The following is a 19204-nucleotide window of genomic DNA, read 5'->3' as shown; positions in this document are numbered from 1 at the left end:
AAACTTACGGAAAAAATCATCCATTCCCAACTGACAGAATTCTTCGAAAAAACCCATGCTTTACATCCATGCCAAACAGGCTTTCGCTCTTCACATTCCACAGAACTATCACTACTAGGCCTTATCTCAACTATACAATACTACCATGACCACCAAAAATCCGTTATTCTAATCTCTCTTGACTTGTCCGCAGCCTTTGACACTATTGACCACTCTCTTCTTATTACCAGACTAAAAGACTGTGGTATTACAGGCTCTGCACTTTCTTGGTTTATATCATACTTTCACGAACGTAGCTTTAAAGTCCATGCAAAAAATGAAACTTCTTCAACCATATTACAAACCTTCGGAGTCCCACAAGGCTCAATTCTATCTCCACTACTATTTAATATTTTTCTATCTCCTCTTCTTACATTAGCACAATCTATAGGATTTACAATCTTTGCCTATGCAGACGATATACAACTTCTTCACCCAATCAATACTACGAACATCTCAGACATAAAAGACATAAACAATAAATTGGACAACATAAATGACTGGCTCTAATTAAACAAACTCTCACTCAATATTGATAAATCCCGTGGGCTCCTACTTCCAATCAAAACATCTGAATCTTTATTGGGAACAATTTCTATTAAATCTATTCCACTTCAAATGGAATCTAAAATAAAACTACTAGGTGTCATCTTTGATAGAGATCTTGCTTTCCATGATCATATTAGTTCAGTCGTAAAAGTCTGCTTCTTTAAACTTCGCATCATTAATTTCTATCCTGGATACCGACTCAATTAACATTCTGATTCATTCCTTAGTAATTTCCCACTTAGATTATTGTAACTCTCTTCTTAACGGCCTCCCCCAAAAAGAACTACGACGTCTACAATTAATACAAAATACTGCAATAAAACTTATTTACAAAAAAGGTAGATTTGACCATGTCACTCCACTTCTAAAAGAGGCTCATTGACTCCCTATCACCCACCGCATCACCTACAAAATCATCTTACTCTCTTTTAAAATTAAACTCTCTCACCAACCTTCATTTCTTGACAAACTCCTTATACCACAATGTTCCCCTCGCACTTTAAGATCAACTGACCAAAAACTTCTCTTCATTCCCTCCCTAAAAGACTTCTATTATACCCGTAAAACAAACTTTGCAGTAACTGCCCCTACATTATGGAACTCACTGCCACAATACCTCCGCGACGAACAACAATTAGTCAAATTCAAGACTAACCTAAAGACTTTCTTATTCCGGGACGCATTCGACCATACCTAGATCTTCATTTCTCTTCCTTTTTCTTCTTTCTTTTTTCTTTCTCTCTTTTTCTCTTATTTCCTCCTTCTTTCTTTAAGCAAGTATTTGCTATTACAACGTACCCTTACCCCTACGTTCTATCCCCACCCCACTTTTTCCTTTTCATCTAAATTATGTAACTTTTCCCCCTCCGTCCCTATTACCTCACCTTCTAGTTTGTCTAGTCTTTGTCATTTATGTTCAATGTAATTATTTTTATACACCTTCTACTATTTTTAACCTACCTATTTAATTTTATTGTTAACTGGCCAGACATTTGTTTGATGGTCGGGATATTAAAAACTAATAAACTTGGAAACTTGGATATACCACCCTCTCAGAGATAAAGTATTTCTTGTTACTGTTTCTCTACCACCTTACAACTTCAATTCATATCCTCTTGCTCTACTGCTTTCCTGTCTCTGAATTGGTAGAACTAGAGGGCTTGAATTTAGGTTAGAATAATGGTTTTCAGGTCATTACTCTAATCACTAGCCTCTGCCTTGATATATTAAGATGCTTATTTGTTTGCCTTTGCCTTCCTCAGCTATATTCATTCCCTGGCTAAGACTTGTGCTCATTTACTGAATGAAAGCGAATGGATAGCTGAGTTGACCAAGGGGATGCCAATGCTGATGTCCCAAGTCAAATTCAAATTGAAATCATTGAACTTCAGGCAAATTAACATATTAAAGATTAATACAAGGAAGGAAACTTGATTGATTATACATTTTTGAACTCTGAGCAGTTTCCAAATTTGAAGAAATGTGCTTGCAAATTTATCTCCATTTTTGGAACAACATCTCTTTGCGAACAAACTTTTCCCCGAATGAAATATATCAAGTCAAAATACAGGGCAAATTTATCTGATGAACATTTGAAGTTGCTACTTGTAATAAGCATTTCAAAATTTGAACCTCAGTTTAATACGATTTTAAAAACACAAAAACAGTTTTATCATTCACGTTAATGTTTTATTATAATTTGTGATGAAAATATAAGAATTTGCTGGTAGTGTTCGTCGTCATTAATATACGATAATTTAATCTCACATGTACTCTCTAATTAATTTATTAAATTTTCTGCTTTCAATAAAACTCATATCTAGAGTTATTTATCTTTCCTTTTCTTTTTTTTAATATGGCCTGCAGGAAAAGTGCTGAATTACCCAATATGGACCTCATGGCGAAAAGTTTGGAGACCCCTGTTCTAGCACTAACTCCATGAACATATTGTAAACTGTCATGAGTTTCCTTAGAATGATAGTATATCAATCAAAGCAAATACATAAATTTAAATAAAAAATAGGAGACCATAGAACAAAGAAGATAGATTCAGACATAAGAAGGATAACAGGATGATATTCAAAGTGGTAATGTTCCTGTTTGCAAATTGCAAACGGCTTATGGAGACTACCATTTGTGGGTGTCAGGTCAAAAGCGCGTCAGGACAAAGGCGCGCCCAGACAATTGAGCGCAGCGTGCGCCGCCGCACCGCTCTAAATTACTGTTTTTAGCACTCCGACCGGGGGGTGTGGGGGGGGGAACCCCCCACTTTACTTAATAGACATCGCGCCGCGTTGTGGGGGGTTTGGGGGGGTTGTAACCCCCCACATTTTACTGAAAACTACACTTTTTCCCTGTTTTTAGGGAAAAAGTTCAGTTTACAGTAAAATGTGGAGGGTTACAACCCCCCCCAAACCCCCCATAACGCTGGCGCGATGTCTATTAAGTAAACGGGGGGGGGGGTTCACCAACAAAACCCCCCATCGGAGCCCCTAAAAACTGTAATTTAGAGCGGCGCAGCGGCGTGCGCTGCGCTCAATTGTCGGTGCACGCTTTTGTCTTTCGCGCCGTTGTCTATGAACCCCATTTGTGTGATGAATTCTCGGCAAACTACTCCCCCATTTGCCAACCAAAAGTGGCTGGAAGGCTAGAGACTGGCTGGAAGAAATCGCAGTGTGGAATTCAAGCTCAACTTATGATTGAACTACAAGGCCTTTTAATGTTCCTAATAGATTAAGTCAATGTACTGGATGTGGACTAGAACCTAGCAGCTGCAACATCACTTAGGATTGAAGTCCTAGATGTCGTGCAAGGATCAAGCCTAAAGGTGAGGCTGTGCTGGACTTTTAAATGGATAGGAATACTGACTTTACAAGGAAAAATTCTATTTAGTGATCAGTATACTAGGTTCTTCAAAATTACACTGCAATTCAAAGTGAGCCATACTAAGGCTAAGTTACTGAAATTCAGGTTGGCTACCTTCAAGAGGATGACTATAGGCCATGGTGCGCCCCCTCCTGGAATACTGCGTCCAACACTGGTCGCCGTACATGAAGACACTTTTTTTGTGCACCATTCTGATTGGGACAATTCCACTTTCATTCTGTACAAGGAAGCAGAAAGTTCACCACCACAAGGACGTTAGCATTTTAAAAATACCAAAAAGCAAGAGACTAGGAGAGCAGACAAAAGTATCCAGAAACAAAGGAAGGCTGGAAGAGCATTTAGGTGAGCAAACACCCAAATGAAAGAGAAATTTGCTGAACCAAAGACAGGAAATGGTGAAAATCTTCTTTAGGTTATATAGGAGATTGACAAAATCAGGGAGAACGAATAAAGACAAAAAGTGGAATTTGGAAAGAGGACAACCAGTAAATAGTAGAAATCTTAATCAATATTTATTTCAGTATTTATATATCACTTATAATCTAAGTGGTTTACATTCAGGTGGTCAAGCATTTGAACCTATCTGTCCCGGTGAGCTCACACTCTATCTAATGTACCTGGGGCAATGGGGGATTAAGAGACTTGCCCAGGATCACAAGGAGCAGTGTGAGATTTGAACCCACAACCTCAGGGAACTGAGGCTGTAGCTCTAACCACTGCACCACACACAAAGGCAAACATAAACCTGATAATTACAAATTTATTTAACAAATAGAAAGCACATGCAGTACTTACACAATTGAGAGTGGATAAAGCCAGGGGACCCGACCAGATTTCGAAGGCGAGAAGTCATGATACAAAGATGGAAGAAGGATGGTTCTGAAGAAAGATTTAAAAAAAATCAACCTCAAAGATGCTGGACATACCCTACCAAAGGCGACAGAACTCAACCATGTTTGGGGCAGGAATAGGTTGGAAGGTTCCAATACTGAATTCTCTCTCTTGAGTAGAGGAAAAGAAGAAAGGTGATATGAGAAACAAAGACTGGATTAAAAAAAACACAACCCAATAACACAGAAGGCCACAGGGTAGTTAGATTGATACCAACAGAATACAGTTTCCCAGAAACCAAAAAGGCTTAGGACAAAAATACGCTGATACCTACTACAGGTACTAGGCACCAAGGAGCAATGAAGGAATGAGCTAGTTACATAGCTAGTTACATAGCAGGCTGTAGGGTGGCAGAATTGGGATTAGCAGGCAACAACTCCCTAGAAACTAACCAACTCAGTGCTGGTTACACTGGCCATGGGCATGTACCATTCAGCAAAACCACGAGAACCTCAATGGCCAGATTCCTTGCAATACCCTCAATCGTTTTGGTTCCTATTTAGATTATTACAACACTTGGTGGTAAGATACAGGAGCTAGGTTAGTGTTGGATTAATTATATTCTATGTTCATATTTCCCAGAGGGTAAAGAATCACTGAGGAAGAAAAAATATGCAGACAACAGCACAGTTAACATCTGTATCTGCTAACAGAGAAGCTAGGAAGACAACACGTAAGGAAAGGAAATAAAACAGGGGAGATAATAAGCCTGAAAAAAAGATGATAGAGAACAAGAAGGGTCTGCCTACCTTATGGGTATACTGCCACTGAGTCAGCCCAGGAAAATCTAATTACTAACTTCAGCTCAAGCGCGCTAGTTTTATCTTACACAGGATTATCAAATTCCTTACTTAGGCACAAAAGCCAATAAGTTAGGGAAATAAGAAAGCCGCTAAGGAGACTGCCATGTTGCAGAGTAGGGAAAAACCATTGCAGTTTAAGCCTGTAAGGTTCTTAAGTACTAAGGGCCCCTTTTACAAAGCTGTGGTAGCGATGCTGCTGCAGTGAATGCACTGAAGGCCACAGGAATTGAACGGGCTTTGGTGCGCTTCACATCAGACCTTCTACATCATTAAATGGTCTGGTTTATGCTGCTGATTTATTATATACCCCGCCCCCTTTTATGAAGCAGCGTTAGGTGTTTTTTTTAATCACCACCAGCAGCAATGTTTTTTTATATTTATATTTATTTGTTTTATAATTTAGACAATCAAAATCAAAACACAAGAAAAAAAATATCGTGAAATTAAAAATTATCATTAATTCCAAATATATCAAGGAAAATTCTTAAATACATAATATAGTTAGTCCACAATCACTGGAGACGGTGCTGCATTTGCTGAAATTTAACAAACATATTATATAATTAGGAAAATCAAAAGGAGGCTTGACTGCCATAGAAACATAGAAGATGACGGCAGAAAAGGGCTACAGCCCATCAAGTCTGCCCACTCTGCTTACCCACCCCCTGTCTATGCCCTAATGACCCAATTTCCTTATCTTGACCCTCGTAGGGATCCCACATCGGTATCCCATTTATTCTTAAAGTCTGGCACGCTGTCTGCCTCGATCACCTGCACTGGAAGCTTGTTCCAATGATCAACCACTCTCTCTGTGAAGAAATACTTTCTGGTGTCGCCATGAAATTTTCCGCCCCTGAGTTTGAGCGGGTGCCCTCTTGTGGCCGAGGGTCCCTTGAGAAAGAAAATATCATCTTCCACTTCGACACGTCCCGTGAGGTACTTAAATGTTTCGATCATGTCTCCCCTCTCCCTACTTTCCTCGAGAGTGTAGAGCTGCAATTTGTTCAGTCTCTCTTCGTACGAGAGACCCTTGAGCCCCGAGATCATCCTGGTGGCCGTCCGCTGAACCGATTCAATTCTGCGCACATCTTTACTGTAATGTGGCCTCCAGAATTGCACACAGTACTCCAGATGAGGTCTCACCATGGCCCTGTACAACGGCATTATGACTTCAGGCTTTCGGCTGACGAAACTTCTATTGATACAACCCAATATCTGCCTTGCCTTAGATGAAGCCTTCTCCACTTGATTGGCAGTTTTCATGTCTGCACTGATGATTACTCCTAAATCTCGTTCTGCTGAAGTCCTAGTTAAAGTTTCTCCGTTCAAGAAGTACGTCCTGCATGGATTTCCGCTTCCGAGGTGCATGACCTTACATTTCTTAGCATTGAAGCCTAGCTGCCAGGTTGAGGAACATTCCCTTATCATAATAGATTGAGAATCAGAATTAATTGTTACTTACTATCTTGAGAAGCAATAAATTTAGATAGCTGTTGCAGGTTCAAAAAAAACATATCTGTTCTCTTTATAAATCATTACACATTTACAGGGGTACCTCAGAACAAAGGTCGTCCCCAACTGAACCACCTTAGGTCTCAGTATGAAAAATTGTTTCCTACTCCTCTGTGTCGAACGAGAAACATCTGGATACATTCTTATAATATTTGACAAAAAGGGAACATCTTTATATTTGAAGAATAATTTTAACATCCATTCCCTATCTGAATCGATAGCAAACTGTAGTAATAATGTGGCTGGAACCTGAGTCTCAGTTTCCGACTTCTCTAGGAAATCGGTTAAATTCAAACTATCTGCAGATAAATTCTGCTGATTAGAACTTTGAGACCTAAGTCTCACAGGTAAATAATATATTTTAGAGAGAGGTGTATGTGAGGAATCAGGTACTTTCAATACTTCACTTAGGTAACGCTTAAACATATCTTTTGACGGTTGGGAAAATAATTTCGGAAAATTGATAATCCGCAAATTGCTTCTCCTAATGGAGTTTTCTACCATTTCTTGCTTGAAATGTAAACTTGCACTATCTTTTACCCAAGTTAGTGCTTGCGCTTCCACTGTTTTTACTCTGGTGCTACAAACATTTAATTTATTTTCCAATACCGAAATTCTATTCTTCAAATCCAAATTTTCTGAAAGTATCGCATAACAATTTTTGAAAGAGTTGCTGAATCTGGTTTCCCAAAACCATCTGGAGGTTAGAAATAGCCTCTCAAATTGTTTCCATATTGAAAACTTTAGGTTTAAGTAAGGGCAAAAACTCGGTGTCAGGTGAAAAGCGCGCCGGGACAAAGGCGCGCGCAGACAAATGAGCGCAGCATGGAGGTGCGCGCCGCAGAAAATTACAGTTTTTACGGCTCCGATGGGGGTGTGTGGGGGGAACCCCCCCACTTTACTTAATAGAGATCGTGCCGCGTTGTGGGGGGTTGTAACCCCCCCACATTTTACTGAAAACTTCACTTTTTCCCTGTTTTTAGGGAAAAAGTTAAGTTTACAGTAAAATGTGAAGGATTACAACCCCCCAAACCCCCCCAACGCGGCGCGATCTCTATTAAGTAAACTGGGGGGGCTCCCCAACAAAAACCCCCGTCAGAACCCCTAAAAACTGTAATTTTCTTCGGCGCGCGCCTCCATCTTGCGCTCAGTTTTCGGTGCGCGCCTTTGTCTTTCGCCGAGTTGTCTATGAACCCAAAAACTCAGTTCTGGTTGCCCCTGTTAAAACCAGAGTACTTGCGTTTTTTGCAGATATTCCTTTAACAACTTTTTTCCGGTCCTCTTCTCCTCGCGGTTGCTCAGATGGAACTGCACTCTCTCCATGCTTCCACTTGGCTCCAGGAACTTTGCCCTGCCGGGCAAGCAGGAAGGCGTCCTGATTACGGCTCAACGTCAGCTGCTCCTCTCCCGCTACCCCAGCTTTCGCTTTCGCCGCATTAGGTCGAACCGGAGGGCTCTGTTCTTCCGGAGAGAGACTGACACCCTCAAAGGAAGGGAGAGATGCCTCAGCCAGCGCTTCCCCTCCAGTCGAGGTATTACCCTCGGTATTACTGCTGCGTCCCATGGCTGTGCTGCACAAATTCGTCCATCGGGCTGACTGTAGGTAATCGCTCGCCTGGCAATCCCGGGCGCTTAGACTTTCTTTTAACCATTTCTGGTTAAGTAAAAAGCACTCTGTCATCTACGATGTTGGCGTGCTGCTTCAAGCCGCCATCTTGTCAAGCTCCGCCCCACCAGCAATGTTAGCTCTGACACTCATAGGAATTCTATGAGTGTCAGAGTTTTTACTGCTGCGACCAGTGATTTAAAAAAAAAAAAAAAAAGCCTAACGTAGATTCATAAAATCGGGGGATAGTATTTTATGAAACTCCCAACAGCAAAAAGATTTTTTCTTATCTTCAACACATAATTCTTGGGGAAAAAAAAAAAAAGTTTTCAAAAAACTACCTTAAAAATTAAAGATAAGTTTTTGTACATATCAAAACTGCATAACGTTATCTTTGATATATAATTTATCTTGGAGATATATTGCACTATTCTTGGATCTCCTCATGGGAAAAGGTCCTATTTCTCTTCATTAGCATTACGATGTCTGAGCTCTGTTCTCTTTGTTTCTCTCAGTACAGCCTGTAGCCAGATTCTTTACAAAAATTCGCATATTCTGCTCTCTTAAATTTCGAACCTTACTGCTTCCACGGGAGTATTTAATGGTTTCTATCTCCCATTCAGTGCTTATTCAGTCCCTTCTGAACTGGTTCCCCTTTGTTTTTCTTTTCAGCATATATTGTGAGAAGAGCTGCTTCTCTTCTGTTTTCTTCCATTGGCTCTGTTCCAGAGCTCTCACACAGTCCCCTGGCAGAACTGTTCATATATGACTTAATCTTCAGTCAGATAGCAGAGAACTGAAAAGAAAGGCTAACGTCCATAGTACGGAATTTCTCTCCTTTCTATGCTTTTGTTCCCAGTTTCATCCTACAACATTAGTCTATTCAATGGGAACCATCCTTTCTTTTTCAAATTTTTGGTTTTCCCTCTCATTTCCTGTCTTCTCAAGAGGAAACAAATGGTTTTCTGGGATTGTTTTCATCTGGCACTCCTATAAGTGCCATTTTTTCTATTACCCTTTCTACTTTTCTCCTTGAGTCCTTCTGGCGTCTTCCTCGCCTATACTCAGACTCACCTGCCGTTCTGAGGAAAATGGAAGTTAGGAAGCGTAATTAGTGATAAGGCTAAGCAAAAATGTGAGGTATTTGACACATATTTGGGTTACTGAAGTGGCTTCTTTTTAAGTAGTCTAATTACCTCAGATTATTTCCTACTTTATACTGTTTTATCCATCCTTCCAATTTATACTTATCTTAATTTCCTTGAGCCAGGATGTTGGTTGTAAGTTTAATTTGATATTTCTTAAACATGTTATAGCTTAAATGTTTGTTTTCTTTTTGATGTAATAATATGGATAAAGAAATAATAAAAAAAGCTTTCTGAAAATCTAGATACACTACATCACCCATGTTTATCCACATGCTTATTCACACTTTCAAAGAAATTAAGCAAATTGGCTGAACCCATGATGACTCTTACCCATTAAACCATGTTTGTCTACATGTTATGTAAGTTTTCTTTCTTTATAATAGTTTTCACTATCTTGCCTTGCACTGTCTGTCATTTCCCAGATCATCCCTGGAACCAGTTTTAAAAATCAGCATTAAACTGACCACTCACCTATCTTCAGGCACTATAGATATTTTTAATGAAAAGTTACAGATTACTAACAGCAGAACAGCAATTGTATGTTTGAGTTTTTTCAGTACCCTGGGGTTTATACCATCTGGTCCAGGTGATTTATCATGCTTTAACTTGTCAATATGGCTCAATACATCTTCCAGGTTCACCAAGATTTCTTTAGGTTCTTCCACATCACCCTTGAAAACTATTTCTCATACAGCTAGATCTGTCACAGCTTCTTCTGTAAAGACCAAAGCAAAGAATTCATTCAGTCTCTCTGCTATGGCCTTGTCCTCTTTCGGTGCCCCTTTTGCTCCTTGATGATCTAATGGCCCCACAACAACTAATAAAGAATGGATGACAACAGAAATAATTTTTCTGATTCAGGGGCCAAAAACCAGGCTACACACCACTTCCAATATAGATTTATAAGCAAACTTAAGAAATTCCAATTTTAAGGAAAACTCTCTTTTCCCAGAAGAACAAAGAGGGACAAAAGACCAATTGCTGATTGACAAGATGATTCTGAAAAATCCAAACCCAACGAAAACAAAAAGGCTACAAAAAAGCATTTCAATCATGTCCTCATAGTTGGATCACAAAATGGATAATTCTATAACGAGCCTCAAAGGTTTAGAGATGGCAAGAATGCACAAAAATACTGCTATCCTAGGGGTCCTTTAATTAAGGTACGCTGATTTAGCACGCGCTAATGCTAAGGTATCCATTATATCCTATGGGCATCTTAGCATTTAGTGCGCGCTAAATCAGTTAGCGCACCTTAATAAAAGGATCCCCTAGTCATTTCCACATGCAAATGATCAGAGTTTGGCTAAGTACTACTTTTTAAATATGTGCTAATATTTGATAGTCTCTCCTTTTAGGTGAGAATTCACATGAATGAAGTTTGGGAAGCGTAACCATTTACATGCATAGATTATATAATATTATAATCACACAAGGTGTTTTTTTTGTTTGTTTGTTTTTAACAATCTAGGTGCTAGCATTTAATAATAATAATTTATTTTTTTATATACTGCTATACCAAAAAGTTTGAAGTGGTTTACAACAAGGAAAGTTAATACATACAGTGTGAATAGAAATAACATAAGAGGTAAAATAAGCAAATAAAATTGGAATAGATCAGTTAAAACATGAGATATTTTAGTCTAATGTCTAAAATATAAGTGTGTATCTGACTTATTATGCTAGTAGTATATAAACTAAAATAGGGACATAAAGATATTCCAATCAGGTGTATTCCTGGTACATAAAAACAGGCATCCTCTTACAGGATACATGGAACGCGCTACCAGAGGAAGTGATAAACAGGAGCACGCTACAGGGGTTCAAAGAAGCTTTGGATAGGTACTTGGAAGACAAAGGGATTGAGGGGAACAGATAAGAGTAGAGGTAGATTATAGGGATAGGATTAGAGGTAAGTTACAAAATTAATCAGGGACCACTGTTCAGGCACTAGGCCTGATGGGCCGCCGCGAGAGCGGACCGCTGAGCAAGATGGACCTCTGGTCTGACTCAGCGGGGGCAACTTCTTATGTTCTTACCCTCAAAATTTGTAGAATTATTTTTTGGAGTGAGTAAAAGTATCAGAACTATCATTGGCCTCCTGTAAGACATAGTAACATAGTAGATGACGGCAGATAAAGACCCGAATGATCCATCCAGTCTGCCCAACCTGATTCAATTTAAATTTTTTTTATTTTTTCTTCTTAGCTATTTCTGGGCAAGAATCCAATGCTCTACCCGGTACTGTGCTTGGGTTCCAACTGCCGAAATCTCCGTTTAAACCCTCCCAGTCATTGAAGCTCTCCCCAGCCCATCCTCCATCAAATGGCCATATACAGACACAGACTGTGCAAGTCTGCCCAGCACTGGCCTTAGTTCAATTTTTAATATTATTTTCTGACAAATCTGGTGTTAATTGATCAGACAGGGATCAGATCAGACAAGGATCAGATCAGTCCAAGGAGACTCATTATAACTCCTGCTTTTATACTGGTGATGATTCTACTAACAAACTACACTTCTCCCTCATTCACTGTGATAGGAGATTAACAGACCTGCGAATACAGAAAAACCACGAAAAACTTTTTCATATGTTATTCACTGTTTTCTATTAAAAACCATTGTGAATATGGTAAAACTGCGAATAACATGGTGGGAGACCTGGCATGTTCCTGAAGGAGAGACAAAACACAGTGAACAAAGTGCTGGGAATCAGCAATTTTCTCTGTAAACGCTTGGAACGATTTCTCTATGCAAGCTGGGGGGAGGGGAGGAGCCAGCAAGCTAAAAACCATGAATAATTGAAACCACGATTGCTGAAACCGCAAATATGGAGGGAGAAATGTAAAACTAATGGCAACAATTTTTAACACAAAGCGAACCCCCACCCCCCTTTTACACTTTATAAAAAATATAAAACTGTATGGCAAAACAAAAGATGAAATTGAATCTTGCTCTATAGAGTTCACACCTTTAGCAAAGACATAGGACTGAAATCTGGCTTAGCAAATATGGAACTCTGGCAATTAAAGGAGGCAAAATCGTAGAAGATGCTTTAAAGTTAATGAATGTAAGTTTCATTAAACACTGGCAGTTCTTAATCCATCATAGGACATTATCTCCTATCCCATGACTTTCTAATTTCCTCAGAAGTCTTTCAATTAGGTACTTCGTCAAATGTCTTTTGAAAATCCAGATACTCAGACAATATTGACCGCCTCACTTTTACCCACATGTTTATTCACCCTAGAGAATGACACGGTGGCGGTTTACCCGCGGCTACTGCGTTTAGCCGCGGGTAACCCGCCAAAAATGGGGAATGAAAATTAGCAGCCTCTGCGGGGACGGGGACAAGGCCATCACCGCCCCGTGGAGCGGTGAATGGTCTTGTCACCGCAGTGAGGCATAAAGGATCGTGCGGTTCCCGCAGCTCCCACCTGCCCACTCGCACGCCGGCTCGATCGTTTAACCAGCTTCCTCTCTTCACCTCACCTTAGTTTGCTGGCTTTCTTTTTCGGCGACCGGAACGCTTTCAAAAGAGCTGTGCACGCGCGGTTGCTCAGTATTCAATCTTCTGCTCTGACCCAACCGGAAACAGGAAGTTGCAGCAGAGCATGCGCGGCTCTTTGAAAGCATGCCGGTCGCCGAAAAAGAAAACCGGCAAACTAAGGAGAGCTGGAGAGCAGTAGCGTATCAAGGGGGGGGGGCGGAAGGGGCGAAAAAGGTAATGGCGCCAGGCCTTGGAGCACCGAGGCAGACCGCTTCTCCCCCCTCCCAGCCGAACCCCGCTGACCCTCCTATCTCTCCCCCCCCAAGTGAACCTTTCCGACCCTCCCAGCAAAAGCAGCAAACCTCTTTCCTGTAGCGTCGGCTTTCTCCTCCCTCTGCCGCATCACTGATGACATCATCAGTGATGCGGCAGAGGGAGGAGAAAGCCGCGAAGGAGGTTTGCTGCTCTCGCTGGGAGGGTCGTAAAGGTTCACGGAGGGGGGAAATAGGAGGGTCAGCGGGGGTTCGGCTGGGAGGGGGGAGAAGCGGTCTGCCTCGTGCTCCATTACCTTCTTTGGGCAGCAGCAGCGTTTACAATTTGCTGCTGTTGCCGGCTTCAGGCCTTGTTCTCTGCCGGGTCCTGCCTACTTCCTATTTTCATGAAGACAGGACCCGACAGAGAGGAAGACCTGAAGCGGGCAACAGCAGTGAACTGTGAATGCTGCTACTGCCCGATGAAGTTCAGGACATCAGGACATCGGGGAAGGAGCAGGGAGAAATTGGCTGCTGGCTTGGGGGTGAGGGTAGGGAAAGAATCGTGGAAGTGGAGAAATTGGCACGATGGCTTTGTGGGGGCTATGGGGAGAGAGAAAGAAAGGAAAAAATAAAGAGGGGGGGCCAGGGGGAGAGAGAAAGAAAGGCAGGAAGAAAGAGGAGGGCCAGGGGGAGAGAGAAATAAAGAGGGAGGCCAGGGGAAGAGAGAAAGAAAAGCAGAAATAAAGAGGGGGGTCAGAGGGAGAGAGAAAGAAAGGCAGAAATAAAGAGGGGTCAAGGGGGAGAAAAAGAAAGGCAGAAAGAAAGAGGGCCAGGGGGAGAGAGAAATAAAGAGGGAGGCCAGGGGGAGAGAGAAAGGCATAAATAAAGAGGGGGGTCAGGGGGAGAGTGAAAGAAAGAGGGGGGCAGGAGAAGAAAGAAGGACCAGAAGAAGGAACAGAGACTCATGAAATCACCAGACAAAAAGGTAGGAAAAATGATTTTATTTTCAACTTAGTGATCAAAATGTGTCCGTTTTGAGAATTTATATCTGCTGTCTATATTTTGCACTATGGCCCCCTTTTACTAAAACGCATTAGCGGTTTTTAGCGCAGGGAGCCTATGAGCGTCGAGAGCAGCGTGGGGCATTCAGCGCAGCTCCCTGCGCTAAAATCCGCTATCGCAGTTTAGTAAAAAGGGAGGGGGAATATTTGTCTATTTTTGTATAGTTGTTACTGAGGTGACATTGCATAAAGTCATCTGCCTTGACCTCTTCGAAAACCCGCGGAATATAAATGATAATTAACATTTTCTCTGCGTACAGCGTGCTTTGTGTTTTTAAAATTATTGTTGGTAGATCATTTTGACTTGGCCACAAAGGTAAGGGGGAGGGAGGGAGGGGAGCTGCTGAAAGACATCTAGTAATCCTTGCAGGCTTGACTGTGCAGGGAATTATTTTTGTAAAATCATGTTTTGTTATGTGACTGGCATTATCTAGACTTTAATTTCTATGAATGAATAGAATGAAAATGATATAAAATTACTTGCTTGCGGGGACCGCGTGTTCCGGCTCACACAAGGAAGAAAGGGGTGAAAGGGAAAAAGTTTCTCTTCCTTGGAAATAGATTCTGAAGTGACCTCATCAAAGAAGACCAGCACCAAATGTACAAGAAATCTCTTAAACAATGTCAAAAGAGCCCAAAATAGAAAACTGCTACTGCTTTGAGACTCCATTATTGAAGGAATCAACTTGAAATCACAGAAGAGACAGGAAAAGGTTAAATGCCTCATGGAATCCTCAGGTACAAAACACAAACCAAATTGTGAATGAAATCAGAGCAGACAGTAAGAATTATAAAATTGATGTCATTATCCATCTGGAAAAAAAGGCGTACTAGAAATAATGCCTCAGCAATACAATTTTCAGAAGTTCTATTTGCTCATGGTAAGGGAGAAGAGAGACTGCTAGTGATGGTGGGGGGACTGATAGAAGATATGAAAGAAGGGTGGTAGAAAGGAACAGATGGTAAAGGAGGGAGGGAAGGGTGGTGGTGGAAAGGAATAGAACAGACATTGAAAGAGGGTAGAGAGGAACAGACCCTGAAAGGAAATGTGGAAGGCAGAGTGGGGAGAAGACTCTGGAAGGGAAGAAGACAGATACCAGACTATGGGGGAGCGGAGGGAAGAAGATGGGTGCTAGACGGGGACGGGGCGGTGAATGGGATGGCAGTAGCGGTGACAGGGCGGTGAAAGGGATGGCGGTGACGGTGACGGGGCGGTGAAGGGAACGGCGGTGATGGGGCGGTGCAGAGGATGGTGGGCCGGGGACGGTGCAGTGACGGGGACAGATTTTTTCCCCGTGTCATTCTCTAATTCATCCCTTTGAAGAAAGTTAGTATATTGGTGAGGCAAGATTTCCCTTGTTTTGGCTCATTAATCCACTTTTATGTATATGCTTTGTAGTGGTTAAAGCTACAGCCTCAGCACCCTGAGGTTGTGGGTTCAAACCTGCTCCTTGTGACCCTGGGCAAGTCACTTAATCCCTCTATTGCCCCAGGTACATTAGGTAGATTATGCACCCGCTGGGACAGACAGGGGAAAATGCTCGAGTACTTGAATAAATGCATGTAAACCAGGGGTGTCCAACCTTTTGGCTTCCCTGGGCTGCACTGGCCAAAAAAAATGTTTCTGGGGCCGCGCAAACACTGCAGCAAGACAGAGGAGGGAGCCAGCAAGACTGTAAACACCCGGGGGCAGCGGAGGAAAACACTGCATCGCCCTCGACCGGGGCCACATAAAATACTTCACGGGGCCGCAGGTTGGACACCCCTGATGTAATCCGTTCTGATCTCCCTTGGGAGAATAGTATAGAAAATAGAATAAATGAATAAATAATAGTCTCTACCATTTTGCCCATCACTGACGTTAGACTCACCGGTTGATTATCTCCCGGATCATCTCTGATACATTTTTTTAAAAAATTGGCATTATATTGGCCACTCTCCAGTCTTCCAGTACCATGCTGGACTGTAAAGATAAATTACTAACAATAGCTCGGCAAATTTATTTTCAATTCTGTCAGTACCCTGAGATGTATACCATCCGGACCATGCGATTTGCTACTTGTCAATTTGTCATGCTGAGGTGCTGTCTATGATTGTATTAATCATGTATAAGCAGAACACTACAATAAACACCTTCTTAGCAATCTGATGGGCACAAGTCCAGTAGATAAACATGTCTAGGTAGTGAAAAAGGGTATTCCAAATCTGTCCTCACATAAATAACAGGACCCAATACCATAAGTATTTACTGCACTACAAAAAGGTTTGCTCCTTGCTTCCTATAAAACAGCTTCAAAATAGTACCCAGATTAAATAGGACTCCATCAGTCCAAGGGCCAACCACAACCCATAAGATTTTTAAAGGGCCACCAAATCAATCATATTTAACCCCTTAGGTTCTAGCCATTTAATCTGTAAATCCATCACTATTCTAACTGTAATAAAAATCCTGCCCGATCCCCACCTCTATTATCTACCCTCACGTGATCAATTATGAAACAATTCAGACATTCAAACCCATAAGAATGCGAGAATAAAAGGGCATTGCCACTAGTATCTCTGTGGAAATTGACAAATTCTGAAGCCTCATTGAGTTTGGAGGGGGGGGGCTGGGAGAACTATCCACCTACTCTACCCCCTCCAGTGGCTTCTCCTATAAAATCAAATGAAGAATTATCCTTGGATTGGGTTCCCCTCTTATGACTGGCTCACAAGTTTTGATTCTGAGCTCTTTTAGTAGCTGCCCTGCGTTGTTTCAAGTGACGGTGTCTAGAGCTGTCCTTCTTTCTAATGAGATAGGTGTTATAATGGAAGCTTTAAAAGAAGAAGTTTCTTTGGTGGATGTGTGAAGGAGTTGTCCCCAGGATGGAGAACATATTGAGGAGTTCCATATCTCAAATTTGTGATTTCTTAAAGCAGGATGAGCCTAAATTTCTTGATGTGGAAACAGACACTTTAAGATAGAGTTTTGGATGTTAGGATGACTGAGATCAAAGAAAGTGATACATAGGAAGTTGGAGGAAAAGGAAAATAAGTTTAGATCTAAAAACTTCCACATTTTACAATTTTCTCTTATGTATTTTATTTCACTTGTTTTCCTGCTTAGAACTTACTTTAAAAGAAGTCTTAGCCCTTACTAATGTAAATGAAACTTATTTCAAAATATTATCTGGAATCAAAAATACACAGTAAAAACATTTTTTTGGTACCATATATACTCGAATATAAGTTGATCTGAGTATAATACAAGGTACCCTTTTCCCCCCAAAAAGGAGGATAAAAGGTTGACTCAACTATAAGATGGGTTGGGGTGGGGATGTTTTAATATTCATGTGCCCTGCCAGGATCTGTGCCCTGCCCCCCTCACTCCCTGCTCGGCTCTCTACCCTGCCCCCGCCCTCCCTGCCAGGCTATGCTTCCAGCCCCCCCTCCCTGCTCAGTACCAAGTCCCCCCTCTCTCCCGTTGTCCTGCAAGCCTCCACCGGGCCTGCCATATGACCTGGTGGGCCAGAATGTGAGGGATCCTTCCGGTCTTCTGTCCCGGCCAACTCTGTCAATTTATTTACTCCCTCCTGTCTCCCATGCATACCTTTTTGAATCCCTGGTGGTCCAGTGGTGTACCGGGCAAGAGCAAGCTAAGGTGATGCATGTTGGTAACAGAAATCTTATACACGAATACAGGATGTCTGGTGCGGTACTTGGAAAGACCCCCAGGAAAGAGACTTAGGAGTACTGGTCGACAAGTCGATGAAGCTGTCCGCACAATGTGCGGTGGTGGTAAAAAGTGTGATCAGAATGCTAGGAATGATTAAGAAGGGGATCATGAACAGATCGGAGATGGTTATCATGGTACACCCCCACCTGGAATACTGCGTCCAGCACTGGTCGCCGTACATGAAGGACACGGTACTACTCGAAAGGGTCCAGAGAAGAGCCTGGTTAAGGGGCTGGAGAAGTTACCATACTGCGAGAGATTAGAGAAACTGGGCCTCTTTTCCCTTGAAAAGAGGAGACTTGAGAGGAGATATGACCGAAACATTCAAGATAATGAATGGAATAGACTTAGTAGATAACGACAGGTTGTTCACCCTCTCCAAGGTAGAGAGAACGAGAAGGCACTCTCTAAAGTTAAAAGGGGATAGATTCCGTACAAACGTAAGGAAGTTCTTCTTCACCCAGAGAGTGGTAGAAAACTGGAACGCTCTTCCGGAGGCTGTTATAGGGGAAAACACCCTCCAGGGATTCAAGACAAAGTTAGACAAGTTCCCGCTGAACCGGAACGTACGAAGGTAGGGCTGGTCTCAGTTAGGGCACTGGTCTTTGACATAGGGGCCACCACGAGATTGGACTGCTGGGCACGATGGACCACTGGTCTGACCCAGGAGCGGTAATTCTTATGTTCTTATGAGCCCATCCCTGAATGGCTGCCCTGAGTTCTCACAAGTCCCACGAGAACTCGGAGCAGCCATTCAGGTCGTGGCTCAGTGCTGGGTAGGAGTGAGGAAAGCTCGCTCATGCCCGGTACACCGCTGGGCCACGAGAACTCGAGGCAGCCGTTCAGGGAGGGGTCCCGTGCAGGGCAGGAGTGCTGAAAGCTCACTCCTGCCTGGTACACCACTGGAACACCAGGGATTCAAAATGGTATATGGGGGGGGGGAGGAGGGAGGATGGTAAAAAAAAAATTGGCCGAGTCAGCCAGGACAGTCTATTCCTCCTGTCTTGGCCCACCCCCACCAGGCCATACTGCAGGCTCGGCGGAGGCCTGCAACAAATCTTGGAGGGGGAATGGATGGGTGATGACCCAAATATAAGTGGAGACCCACATTTTTGGGCTATTTCTTTGGTCCAAAAATCTTGGTTTATATTCAAGTATATATGGTATACTAAAAGCAAGAAGCTGGGAAAAGAATAAGTTGGACTTCTGTACGACCGAGGGATAATCTAATCTAATCTAATCCTTAGGTT

The 19204-nt window shown here is 42.1% G+C and overlaps 1 protein-coding gene across 4 annotated transcripts in view; it reads right to left on the bottom strand.

The window, feature by feature from the left end:
• ARHGAP10 (Rho GTPase activating protein 10) overlaps positions 1-19204 on the bottom strand; it is a 520437-nt gene that overhangs the window by 26816 nt on the left and 474417 nt on the right. Inside the window, exons 22-23 of one of the 4 annotated variants that reach the window (XR_004539086.1) lie at positions 4270-4353; positions 3568-3691 (exon numbers count right to left, since the gene is read on the bottom strand). The exons of 2 other annotated variants lie outside the window; for them this stretch is intronic. Coding sequence is in view for 1 of the 2 variants with exons in the window: in XM_033940409.1 (XP_033796300.1) it covers positions 4270-4353 (84 nt within the window). In the remaining variant the exon portion in view is untranslated. The remainder of the gene's footprint in view (positions 1-3567; positions 3692-4269; positions 4354-19204) is intronic. One more of the 4 variants, XM_033940409.1, reaches the window with a different exon arrangement.

Source organism: Geotrypetes seraphini, chromosome 1, assembly GCF_902459505.1.
Source record: "Geotrypetes seraphini chromosome 1, aGeoSer1.1, whole genome shotgun sequence".
Lineage (NCBI taxonomy): Eukaryota > Metazoa > Chordata > Amphibia > Gymnophiona > Dermophiidae > Geotrypetes > Geotrypetes seraphini.
Note: the sequence above shows the minus strand (reverse complement) of the source record. Positions and strands in the feature narration are given on the sequence as shown.